This window comes from Cannabis sativa, chromosome 5 (genome assembly GCF_029168945.1).
Source record: "Cannabis sativa cultivar Pink pepper isolate KNU-18-1 chromosome 5, ASM2916894v1, whole genome shotgun sequence".
NCBI lineage: Eukaryota > Viridiplantae > Streptophyta > Magnoliopsida > Rosales > Cannabaceae > Cannabis > Cannabis sativa.
This window is the reverse complement of record NC_083605.1, coordinates 57,258,190-57,272,429: the sequence shown is the minus strand read 5'-3', so window position 1 is coordinate 57,272,429 and position 14,240 is coordinate 57,258,190. Positions and strand designations below refer to the sequence as shown.

At 35.2% G+C, this 14,240-nt stretch overlaps 1 protein-coding gene across 1 annotated transcript; it reads left to right on the top strand.

Moving 5' to 3' along the window:
• The first annotated feature begins 11,520 nt into the window (after positions 1 to 11,520).
• LOC115717597 (uncharacterized acetyltransferase At3g50280-like) lies at positions 11,521 to 13,436 on the top strand. Its single transcript, XM_061115787.1, has one exon. The coding sequence runs from the start codon at positions 11,862 to 11,864 to the stop codon at positions 13,218 to 13,220; it is 1,359 nt and encodes a 452-aa protein (XP_060971770.1). The 5' UTR covers positions 11,521 to 11,861; the 3' UTR covers positions 13,221 to 13,436.
• The last annotated feature ends 804 nt before the right edge of the window (positions 13,437 to 14,240 follow it).

Here is a 14,240-nt window from a genome sequence, read left to right as displayed (position 1 = left end):
ATATCTAGCCTTTGATTCCTTTCTGTAGCAGAGCATTATCAATATCTGAACCTGGATCTCTTTCTCTGATTCTTTAGTGCTGAAACTCCTTCTTGTTGAAAGTCTTTCTTCACGATCTTCCTCACTATGATTGAGGTATCACTTGCTGTGTGTGGGCACTACTCTAACACTAAGAATTTCGAAATTGAAGAGGGAAGGAAGAGAGGAAGGTGGCGGCTAAAGATAGGGAGAGAGAGCGAGGCTCAGTTTTTTCTGAATGAAAAGTCAGAAGAAAAGTGTAATTTTCCTAAAGCCTTCACTATCTATTTATATAATTCCACTAGGGTTATGTTTGAATTATTTGGCATTAAAATAATGAAAATATCAGAGGAAAAACCCTACAAAAGTGGCCGGCCATGCCATGTGGATTTGGGCCTCACTTTTTGCAATTTTGCAGTTTTATCTTTTCTGCATCTGATTTTCTCAAAAACGCTAATTTTCTAATTCAACCATTTAAATGCCAATTCTAACTATTTAATAACTATAAATAATTATTAAATAATATTTTCATTTATTATATTTATTAATTGAACCATACAAAGTATCATAATTAACAAATATGCCCCTAAAACTCTTTCTTTACAATTTCACCCTTACTTAGTGAAAAATTCACAAATCGACATAGTCTAATTTGAGAATTATAATTGATTAATCAAAACCAGTTATATGAGTCTTACAAGCAATATTATCTCAATTAGTGGGGGGACCATGGGTCTATATAAGCGAGCTTCCAATAAGCAGATCAAGAATTTATTACTTAAATTCACTAACTTATTAATTCTTCGTTGAATCCACGCATAGAACTTAGAATTGCACTCTCAGTATATAGAATGCTCTATATGTTCCACCATATAGACACATCATTAGTTATCCATTGTTATAATCCTAATTTGATCAATGATCCTCTATATGAATGATCTACACTGTAAAGGGATTAGATTACCGTTACACCCTACAATGTATTTAATCCTTAAAACACTTAACGGGTATAAATGATATTTCAACTTATGTGAAATGAGATCTCCACCATTTATTTTCGTTTGGTCAAGCTCGAAGGAGATCATCCTTTACTTACTATTCGCCAGATAGAAGCTATAGATTCCATGTTTATGTTAGCGCTCCCACTTAATTGCACTACCGTGTTCCCAAAATGTACGTATCACCCTGACCCAAAAGTAGGCTTACCTAACAAATCAAAGAACACGAATAGCCTCTTGAGATTGAGCCTAATCATAATAGGATTAAGATCATTTGATCTAGGATCAACTAGGCGATATTGACTTGAATAGATATTACGGTAAGTTTAATAAATCTAAGTCAAAGTTCAATATCGGTCCCTTCCGATGCATACTCCATGCATTCAACCTGAGCTTTACTTTAACCAATGCTCTGGAAAGAACATAGCATTTCTCCAAATGCAAGTAAACTCTGTTGTAGATTATCATATCAGTAAAACCTTGTGTCTGATAAATCTAGGAAACTTTATTCACATAGTCATGTTTACTTTCCAATGTGTTGACAGCACAATAAACAGGATCAAGTATGTGAAAAGGGTTTCGGATGAATTTATACATTATGTACATATAATCATGAAATAAATCATGTGAACCATGCAACATTAAATGTTACTTCTGATCTATATTAATAAGTAAATCTGATTATATTGAAATGAGTTTTATTTAGGGCATAAAACCCAACAAATTGCACTACCAACACTTGTACAGTTATGGTACAAAGTGCATTAGTATAGTGAATATTTGTTAGGAGTACAGTACAGTGATACTAGCACAAGTACAAGAAAGTGTTGAGGGTGCGTGGTATATCATATTGGAAATATTTTACCAGGATCTAGATTTACTACCAAGTATGTTTCATTAACATCCTAATATGAATTCTAAAACAATGAAATAAACACATAAGAGTTTAAGAAAACCTTACATTGGGTGCAGCGGAATATAATGACTCCTTCCATTCAGATCTCTAGCCCTTGATTCCTTTCTGTAGCAGAGCATAATCAAGATCTAAATCTGGATCTCTTTCTCTCCTTCTTTGATGCTGATTTTCCACAGTCTTACATACTATGATTGAGGTACCACTTGATGTGTGTGGGCACTACTCTATCACTCAAGGAATTTTCGAAATTTAGAAGAGAAGAAAAGAGAGAGAGGAAAATGGTGGCTCAGGAATTCACTCTGAAAAGAATGAGATGCAATTATGTATTGTTTCCTGAAGCCATTACTATCTATTTATAGAATGCCCTCTAGGTTTAGGTTAGAATTGTGTGGCATTAAAATAATGGAAAAATAAAATGGTAAAAGCCTATGCATAGTGGGCGGCCCATATAAGGAAATTGGGCCTCACTTTGAAACTTTCCCATTTTGTTATTTCTCATTCCCATTTTCTCAAAAATGTCAATTTTCTAATTTAACCATTTAAATGCCAATTCTAATTATTTAATAACTTAAAAATAATTATTAAATAATATTACCATTTAATATATTTATTAATTTAGACATATAAAGTATCCTAATTAATAAATAAACCTAGAATTTATTTTCTTTACAATTTTGCCCTTGCTTGGTGAAAATCATAAAGTAGACATAGTCTAATTTTAGAATTATAATTGATTAATTAAAATCAATTAACTGAGTCTTACAAGCAGTATGGTCTCAACTAGTATGAGGACCATGGGTCTATATAACCGAGCTTCCAATAAGTCGAACCGAATTTACCAAGTAAATTCCCTAACTTATTAATTCCTTATTGAATCCACACTTAGAACTTGGAATTGCACTCTCAGTCATATAGAACGCTCTATATGTTCCATGATATAGATACGTCATTAGTTATCCATTGTTATACTCCTAATGTGATCAATGATCCTCTAATAGATGATCTACATTGAAAAGGCACTAAGTTACCGTTACACCTTCAATGTATTTTATCCTTAAAATACTTAGCTCCGTATAAATGATATTTTAGCAAAGTGAAATGAGATCTCCACCATTTATCTCTGTTTAGCCAAGCTCGAAGGATATCATCGTTTCACTTCTAAATTCCTATAGAAGTTATAGATTCCATATTTATGGTAGCGCTCCCACTCAATTATACTATCATGTTCCCAAAATGTACGTATCACCCTGACCCAAAAGTAGGCTTAACTAACAAATCAAAGAACATGTATAGTACTCTTGAGATCGAACCTAACCATATCAGGATTAAGATCATTTGATCTAGGATCAACAGGTGATATTGAATTGAATAGATATTACGATAAGTTTTAATATATCTAATCAAAGTTCAATATCGGTCCCTTCCAATGTATACTCCATACATCCGATATTGGTAAACTTTGCCAATGTCCTGGAAAGAACATAACACTTTTCCAAGGTGTAAGAATACATATCGCTGATTATACCATGTCAGTCTAAATCCAGTGTTCTGACAAATCAGGGAATAAACTTTTAAACATATAATTATGATTATATTCCACTGTGCTAACAACACTATAATCATTAACAAATTCATATGTTCTGGACTTAAATGGAATTCATACATTATATATGTAATCATGAAATAAATCACGTGAACCATGCAACATAAAATGTTATTTCTGATCTTTATTGATAAGTAAATCTGATTATATTGAAATGGGTTTTATTTAGGGCACAAAACCCAACATATCACTCAGTGGTACTCAGGGTACGAAACAAACCCTACCAGCACTCGTACAATGAGGTACGTAGTGTATGTGGTATAGTGGTTGTACCCTAGTATTGAACGTTCTTACTCATCTGTTGAGCCTTGTAAAAAAGTGTATGGGAGCCTAATTACAAGTCGGAAATTATATGATATGTTATATGCTTTTCTTACTGATGAGTTTGTCGACTCACAGTTCTGCTTCCATGTGTAGGTAAAGGAAAGGCGAAAGCTGAACAGGAGTGAACCTGAGCAAGGATGGGGTTGTACATGTCAAAGCAGCGCAACCTGGAGTGGTTGGTCTTAGGACATCTGGGGTCATATTTCGTAGTCGCTGTGCGACCTGGATTATATGTATTTTGAAGTATTAAGGTTAAAAGTTTGAAAATGGGATCCCGGAACATGTAAATATTTTGATATAGTATAAAGTTCAATATTTAATATAAAAGTTTTAATTTGACACCTTTTTTTCAAGAAGATTCTTTGATTAGCAAATACTGCACTGTAATTGAAAAAACACTGTAGCGTGCCTTAGCATTAGGGCGTTACAGTGACAACTTCAAACTCTGGAAGGAATGAGTTCTTCTCCACCTAGCTTGCACTGACATGGACTATGCAATAAGGAAAGACGAACCAGCTGCTATCATTGATACTAGCACTGCTGCTGAGATTGCACTGCGTGAAAAATGGGAGCAATCCAATCGTCTTTGCATCATGTTCATTATGTCCAGAATTCCTTTGGGAATGCGTGGATCGGTGGAGCCACCTGAGAAGGTGAAATATTTTATCAAAGTGATGGATGAGCAATTCGACACTTTAGATAAATCTTTATTCATCAACCTCATCCAAGAGTTCTTGTCCACAAAACTCACTGGTGTTAAAGGAGTTCGAGAACACATTTCTAAAATGAGGGACATCACTGCTCATTTGAAGAAACAATATGTTATCATTCCTGATACCTTCCTAGTTCATTACATCCTCCACAATCTTCCTCCACAGTATGGGCCTTTTAAAAATTCCTACAGCACACATAAGGAAAAATGGAGCATCAATGAATTGATGACCATGTGTGCTCAAGAGGAAGCCAGGCTCCTGCAGGAGCAAGGAGAAAGTGTTCACCTGACCACTCAACCTAAGAAACGCAAACCATTCAAGAAGAACAAAGGAAAAAAGCCCATGGCTCCCAAGGCTGCCATAAAGAAAGATTCTATAAAATGTTTCTTCTGTAAACAAAAGGGACATGCGAAAAAGGAGTGCAACTAGTTCAAGAAATGGATGGATGACAAAGGTAATCCAATTTCCTTAGTATGTTATGAATCTAATATGGCTAATGTTAATCTTAACACATGGTGGATTGATTTCAGTTCAACAATTCACATAACAAATTCCATGCAGGATATTCAAAATCTAAGGAAGCCAGTGGCAAGTGAGCGAAGCATCTTATCTGGAAACAAGATGGGCTCACAAGTGGAAGCTATTGGAACATGCAATTTAGTTTTAAGCAGTGGTTTTATTTCAAAGCTGGAAAAGACTTTTTATGTACCAAGTTTCTCTAGAAACTTGATTTCAGTTTCAAGACTTATACCCTTTGGTTTTTGCTTTACATTTTCAGACAAACATTTCAATTTATATAATAAATCTGAATGTGTTGGAAATGGTATTTTGTCCGATGGTCTTTACTGCCTTAATTTACAAAATAATACCACTAATAATGTTATGCATGTTCACGCTGGCACTAAAAGATGTGTTATGAAAGAGGATTCCTGTACATTGTGGCACCGGAGATTGGGACATATCTCCATTGATATAATTAGAAGGTTGGTTAAAGATAGGGTACTCAATACCTTAGATTTTACTGACTTTGATACTTGTGTGGATTGCATTAAGGGAAAGCAAACCTCCAAGTCTGTCAAAACTGGTGTCGATAGGAGTTCTAAAATATTAGAAATCATACATACTGATATATGTAGTCCAGACATGGACTCACATGGTCAGAAATACTTCATCTCATTCATAGATGATTACTCACGCTACATGTATATCTACGTACTTCATAATAAAAGTGAAGCATTAGATGTCTTTTAGATATTTAAAGCTAAAGTAGAGAAACAATGCAACAAGCAAATTAAGATAGTGAGATCAGATAGAGGATGTGAGTATTATGGTAGATACACAGAAGATGGACAAGCACCTGGTCCATTTGCAAAGTTTCTTGAAGAAAATGGGATTGTTACCCATTACACCTTGCCTGGTACACCCGAGCAAAATGGTATTGCAAAAAGAAGAAACTGAACATTAATGGACACGGTGCGGAGTATGCTTAGGAGCAACTCTAAACTTCCTAAATCCTTGTGGACTGAAGCTTTAAAGACATCCGTGTACATATTAAACTGAGTTCCAACAAAGGTAGTCTCAAAAACTCCTTTTGAATTATGGAAAGGTAGGAAACCAAGTTTAAATCGTGTACGCATTTGGGGATGTCCATCTGAAGTCAGAATATATAATCCACAAGAGAAGAAATTAGACCTAAGAACCATAAGTGGATTCTTTATAGGGTACGCTGAAAAGTCTAGAGGTTACAAGTTTTATTGTCCATCTCATAGCACAAGAATTGTGGAATCAAGGAATGCGAAATTTCTTGAGAATGCCTTGATCAGTGGGAGTGATCAATCCAAGGACTTAGGTCCAGTGAAAGATCCTTCAGATTCTTCCACTTCAAAAGCAAGATTGATAATGGTTAACACTCCTGTAGTTCAAACGAATGTTGAACAACCATTACCAATCACTGAAGATCCACAAGTTGGTAATGATAATCTAGTAGATCAAGATGTTTAAGAGTTGCCTACAACTGTTGAACAAACTGCTGAACCAGCTGCTGCTCCCCAAGAGCTTGTTGGTGAAGTCTTAAGAATATCTACTAGACTTGTCAAACCAAAGATATACAAAGGCTATGTTGTGTATTTATCAGAATCTGATATTGGAATTGGAAATGATCTAGAAACGTTTTTGCAAGCTATGAACATTAGAGAATCAAAATTGTGGTACAATGCTATGGATGATGAAATGAATTCTATGAAGAGCAACAAAGTCTGGGAGCTTGTAAAGTTGCCTAATGGGGCGAGAGCCATTGGTTGTAAATGGGTCTATAAAACTAAGAAAGACTCATTAGGCAACACTGAGATATACAAAGCGAGACTTGTTGCTAAAGGATTCACTTAAGAAGAAGGAATTGACTATACAAAGACTTTTTCTCCTGTATCAAAGAAATTTCCCTCAGAGTCATCTTGGCATTAGTTGCTCATTTTGATTTAGAGCTGGAGGAGATGGATGTAAAAACTACTTTTCTGAATGGTGATCTAGAGGAGAAGGTATACATGAAACAACCAGAAGGATTCTCCTCTAGTGAAGGTCAGGATTTAGTATGCAAGCTTAAGAAGTCCATCTATGGATTAAAACAAGCATCCCGCCAATGGTATTTAAAATTTCATGATGTCATCTCTTCCTTTGGATTTGAAGAGAATGTCATGGATCAATGCATATACCTGAAGGAAAGTGGGAGTAAGATCTGTTTTTCTTGTTTTATATGTGGACGATATTCTTCTTGCATCCAATGATAAAGGGTTGCTACGTGAAGTGAAACAATTTCTTTCAAAGAACTTTGAGATGAAAGACATGGGTGAAGCATCCTATGTCATAGGCATTAAGATTCATAGAGACAGATACCAAGGTATCTTAGGTTTATCTCAAGAAGCCTACATCAACAGAGTTTTAGAAAGATTTCATATGAAAGATTATTCACCGAGCGTTGCTCCAATTGTGAAGGGTGATAAATTGAATTTGGGCCAGTGTCCAAAAAATGATTTTGAAAGAGAAGAAATGAAGAACATTCCTTATGCTTCTGCTGTCGGAAGCCTAATGTATGCTCAGGTATGCACAAGACCCGACATTGCTTATTCTATCGGAACGTTAGGAAGATTTAACAGTAACCCGGGGATAGACCACTGGAAAGCTGCAAAGAAAGTAATGAGGTATCTTCAAGGTATTAAGGATTACAAACTGATGTTCAAATGAACTGACAATCTAGAAGTAGTTGGCTACTCAGACTCAGATTTGGCTGGTTGTACTGATTCATCTAAATCTACATCTGGTTACGTGTTTATGTTTGCTGGTGGAGTTGTGTCCTGGAGGAGTAACAAATAAACTTTGGCTGCTACTTCTACTATGGAGGCTGAGTTCGTTTCTTGTTTTGAGGCTACATCACATGGTGTATGGCTAAAGAGTTTCATTTCAGGCCTTAGAGTGGTTGATTCCATTGCAAGGCCATTAAAGATGTTTTGTGACAATTTAGCTGCTGTTTTCATGGCTAAGAACAACAAAAGTGGAAGTCGAAGCAAGCACATCGACATTAAGAACTTAGCTATTAGAGAACGTGTTAAAGAAAATAAAGTGGTCATTCAACACATTAGCACTGAATTGATGATTGTCGATCCTATGAAAAAAGGCTTGCCACCTCATAATTTTAAGGATCTTGTAGAGAACATGGGACTTGGTTCCCTTATGTAATTTGTACAAATAAAGTTATTATCAATGAAACTCTTATTTTGATTTTTCTCATATTTATGCGCATCTTAATTTTACATTTGAGAAAATTTCAAAGGACCTAAATAAACATAAGGTTTAGGGTTTATTCACTTAAGTACATTGCCACATAAAGTACATTATTATATAGTAAATGTATTGTAATACATGGAAGATAATACTCGACTCATAATGAGAACATGTCGGTATGATTCGTATGTTTATTATATAATGAAGAACATTGGGTTTGAATGTTTTAGTTTAAATGCTGACCAAGTGGGAGAATATAAGAATATTTTATTTCAAGAAATAATTTTCTATTTAAGGAAATAAAATAAATAATTGGTTTTCTCATAAATGAATATTTTATATTCATTGAATCTGGACATAATCAATTATGTAATATTCTATATATGGCCAGATTTCTATATTCATTACCTGATTTGATTTCATGAATTAATTGTCAAAATATTCTGACAATTAATGTGGCGCAGATACTGATAAAGTTTCTCACCTATAAATATAGGGTCTCGGTCCCCGAGCTCCTCACTCATTCTGTTTATTTAGCAAATTCCATCTAAAGAGAGTTGAGAGAGCGAGGAAGCCCAAACTCCAATACCGAAGCTATCGTAGGGATTGAAGCTCAAAGATCAATGGCTGGAGGTATTTCGATCCTTCATTGTATATATATTATCGATATGATTATAGTTTATTTTTCGCATTTCATATCGTATATATATGTTGTATTACATATACTATATATAATAGTCTAACAGAGATTGCTCCTTGACAAGCGATCGAAGATATCGAAGATGACAGAACGCGCTCGGATTCCCCAGACCCTGCGCATTCCAACTGACGATTTTCATGGTTGATTGCGGGGCTGAGTCTTAGCCACCGCAGATTTGTCAAAAAAACCAGATTGATCCATTACAGAATTGCAAATGTTCTGGTTTGATTCCTGTTTAGGAGACAATGTTGGAGAGGATTCTGAGTGTTATGGACCCCTGCATCTTTTGAGTATTTTCCTGATCAAAGTGTTCTCAGGTAGTCTATTTGGTTGTCGATTTGGTGGACAGTTTTCTTTGTCCATTGTTTGCTGCAACATTTGTGTTAATGACAGCATCAGTAGTTGTGGTTTGCCTCAATGTTGCATGTTGGGAGCCAGACCCACTTAGAGGAGTATTAACAATTCGAGGCATGAGCGGGTAGGTTGCAATGGTGTTGTTTTTGATACCAATATCTGGCATATAAAGTTCAGTCAAGTCATCAACATCTTGAATTTCCACTGTTGGTGTGGGACAGTGTGATGCTGAGATTGATGAGGCCATATTAGTGGTCATAATATTTCTGTCACATTTTTCTATATTGAAAGAGCTCGACAACCCACCGGATCGAACAACTACATTCACACACGAACAAGAAACAAGAATAACTCAAATCATGTCAAAATACAAGACTTATATGATGTTAAACTTTACTATAAAAAAATTAAATTAATTAAATAAATTAATTATATACATTTTTTTTGGCATTCTATAATATCAATAAACATCAATCAAAATAGACATATTTATGGTACAAATTCATATGGCAGAAGCTAATAAGTTTATGATATGTATATGGCATGATTTTTTTTGAATTACTTAATGTAATTTTACACTCCTTTTATGTAAAGATAAATAAATTCTTTGTGTATTAAAATTGCATTTAAATTCTCAAAAAGTTAATTTTGATACAGATAAGTCCTTAACCTTGAAAAATAGCGTTAATAGTTCCCAAGTTCGAGATTCTTGTAAGTTCTTTAGTCTTCATTTTAAGAGATCCATTAGTTCTCCAAAAATGTCACATGTTGATATTAAATTACAGTAAAAGTTCTTAAAAAATTCACTTTGATGCAAATAAGTTTTCAATCTTTAAAATTTGTAATAATAGCCTCAAGCTCAAGATTCTTGTTTGTCTGTAGGTACCCAATTTAATTGCTCTGTTTGTTTCTCCTAAAAATGACACGTGTTGATATTTTATTGGTCCAAATCATAATTTCAATTTAAAATAAATATAAATGAATAATTAATTTCCAAAACTAATTAATTAACTTTACTTTTTTTTTTTTTTATCTTTTCTATTGTTTTTTTTTTTTGTTTCTTCTTCTTCTTCACTCCCAGCCCAACCTACCCAGCCCTGATCTGCTCTAGTAAAACTTTTCAATTTCCATTAGCTAGAGGGGCCACCCTAAAAAAAAGTGTCTATGTAAACTTTGAACCAGAAAAATCAAGGTCAAAGAATCGGCCACCAAAACTCACCACTCACCACCCACCACCACCCATATCTCTTTTTCTCTATCGCATACTCCATCCATATATCTCGGTTTCTTAAAAATATAAAGAAAAAAAAAACAAAAAACTTCATCTCTCTCAAAGATCCGATCCTAATCCTAATCACATCTCTTCTTTTTCTTTCGCTTAATTAGTTTTCTGAGATAGTGGGATGGACGAGGAAGAAGGTGGAGATGAAGGAATGTTACTGGTCGACACTCGACAGTAAGCCTCCCCCACCGAGAACGAGAAGGGTAGGTGGCAAATCGTAGAAGTTTGTAAGAAAACTTTATTTTTTTTATATATAAAGTTTTTTAATCTTTAATAAAAAGAAAATGAAAAAATAGGTTATTAAAATTTTTAATATCTTTTTATTGTTTAAATAAATTTCTTATGACGTGGACTAATAAAATTTTAACACGTGAACATTTTAAGAAGTACAAATAAAGTTGTTAAATTGTGTATCTATGGACTAACGGGAATCTTGCTTGGAGACTTTTACTATAATTTTTTGAGATTAAGGACTTATCTGCATTAAAGTGAATTTTTTGGAGGTTTATGTCGCAATTTAATATCAACACGTGATATTTTTGGAGCAACTATCGAATCTGTTAAAATGAGGACCAACAGACTTATAAGATTTTCGAGCTTGAGGAGTGAGGACTATTACCGCTATTTTTTAAAATTAAGAATTTATCTACGTAAAATAAATTTTTTGGAGACTTTTGCTATAATTTTTCCTAATTGATTTTGAACTATATAAAATTATATTAATGATGTTCAAAATAAAAAATTTAATTTTTTGAAGATAAATTGTTGATATTAATAAATTTTTAAAATTATTTTAATATTATTAGATTAAATTTCTAGATACATATAGGTAGAATAAAAAATATGTCCAATTGCCAAAAGGTATTTATTGATTAGAAGAAGAACATGAGTTTACAAAATATAGTACAATAGCATAAAAGAGAGTGGGTCACCAATTTCTATTGTTACATTGCCCTTACCTTTTGGTTAAGGTCACATATCTTAGCAATAGTTTATTATTTGAAATCCAATGGCTAAGATGTATTGTGGTATGCAATTCCTCAAAAAGTATAGGTATTACATAATTTGCCATAATAATAAAGACAAATTGAGTGGTATACACGCTGGAATCCAATTTGTACTCTGTCAACTGATACCATATCCCATCATTAACTGTGTAGAGACCATATCCATACTACCATGAACGACATCAAAATCCGATTCATCTCAACTACTCTCGTTCAGCCAGCCAATCTCCACCATAAGGATGATGGTGATATTAATCACAGTGAGTTAATCGGTGAACGACTAGACCTAACTCCGTGCGACCTTCGACTCCTCGATCTTCATCACATTCAAAGGGGTCTTCTTTATCATAACAAGCCACCGTCCGATTCCGATACAAACTTCATCCAACACTTACAAGCCACTCTCTCTCGTACGTTGGATATTCTTTATCCTCTCGCCGGCCGACTCGTCAAGACCATAAACACCGACGATGAAACCACTTGTTTCCACGTTAACTGTAACGGAGCCGGAGTCCTTTTCGTTCACGCCGTTACTGACGGCGTCACAGTTGCTGATATTCTCGAGCCAGTCATTGTCCCAAACGACATCGTTTACCCTCTGTTTTTCTTAAACGGAGTTCCCAACTACGAAGCCGCCGTTTCAAATCTACCTTTGTTGGCCGTGCAGGTAACTGAGCTCGTCGACGGTTTCTTCGTCGCGTGTAGTGCGAACCATGCCGTCATTGACGGCACGTCCTTCTGGAAGTTTATCAACGTTTGGTCAGAAATCTCACGCGAGGGCAGCTACGTTAATAACGGCATCGTTTTCAACTCAGACCGCGGCAATTTCTTCCTAAATCTCCCGATCCGAGTCCCATTCTTCTACGAAGATGATCATAAACAAAACTCTTCTTCATCATCTTCAGAAACTGATCTACAACAAAGGACCATGATCCATTTTTCCAGGGAAAGAATCATTGAGCTCAAGGCAAAAGCCAACGCCGAGATGGGGTTCACCAATAACGAGATCTCGTCTCTTCAAGCGCTGATGGCTCATCTTTGGATATCTGTGACACGTGGCAGGGATCTGAAACCCTACGATGATGTCCTTTACAGAGTAGCAATGGGGCTGAGGTCAAGACTGGAGCCGCCGCTGCCAGAAGGGTACCTGGGAAACGCGGTTCTTGGTGTGAACGTAGAGTGCAAAGCAGGGGAGTTATTGGATCGTGGATTGGGTTGGGCGGCGGCTCAGATTAGAGAAAAGATTCGTTCCCTTACGGCGATTGAAGCGAGAAAGTACTTGGAGGATTGGATTGAGAGGCCTACGTTATCAGATGTAGGAAAACTGCCGCCAAACTCATTGTTAAGTGGTAGTTCGCCCCGGTTTAATGTCTACGGTAATGATTTTGGTTGGGGAAGACCAGTGGCGGTTCGAAGTGGTCCGGGCAATAAGATTGATGGTAAGCTAACGCCGTTTCCCGGGGCTGAAGAAGGAAGTGTTGACTTTGAAGTTTGTCTTTCGCCGGCTACAATTCAATTACTTAATTGTTAATTGTTAATTGTTAAGATTGAGGCACATGCGGCTTACAACACCATAAAAGTGTGATAGTAAAATAAGTGAGGGGTCTTTTCAAAAAAATAAAAAAAAATAATGAGGGGTAATGTTAAATTTAAATTTCACCAGTAGTAAAATTTAAGTGAGAGCTGAATTGTCTTCATGTCTATGTCTATGTAATAAAATTTAGCGGCAATGCACATTATGTGAAAATTGTTTCCACATATCATTACTAAGTGGTAGGCTAAAATATAGTTCATTTAAATAAAAGTGTACTCTAACTAGGGATGCACATTTCTCTTACGGGGATGGGGCCCTGTGGGGACCCGCCTCTAATGGGGCGAGGATTCCCCGTCTAAATGGGAAACGGGGCGGGGACAGGGATTACATTTTGTCCCCGAATATTAAACGGGGCGGGGACGGGGATCACACTCCCCGCCCCGATGGGCCGGGGATCCGTTTAGTATTTTATCTTATATTTTTAATAATATTTTATAATTTATAATTTATGTTTGCATTTTTTTAGTATATTAGTATCTTTTTCATAAATTTTAAGTTATATTTTGGATAATAATTAATTTATTGAATAATAATTAATGTGTAATACTTTAATTTTTATGTAGTTTAATATTTTTGTATATTAAAAATTTCATTATAAACTTTATTTTATTATTAGGGGATTACCCGCTCCGTCCCCGCCCCATTAGGGGATTCCCCGCCCCATCCCCGATGGGGAATAAGCGGGGATGGGGATTAAAATTCTTAACGGGGATGGGGACGGGGGGAGCACTCCCCGCCAATTCCCCGCCACGTGTGCATCCCTAACTCTAACAGTAAGTCAAGAAGTGATCTAAATTTAACACAATATATGTAAAAATTTATTTCACAATAAATGTACTATTTTTTTATTTATATTTATGCCATTTGTATTATTTTATTACTATAATTAACTATAACATTACATTGTAAAACATTTATATTATTTTTTTATTATCTTCAATATTAAAATAATAATAA

Bases quoted from the DNA above. Each gene is read 5' to 3' on its own strand.
- LOC115717597 (XM_061115787.1), top strand. From the start codon at position 11,862: ATGAACGACATCAAAATCCGATTCATCTCAACTACTCTCGTTCAGCCA.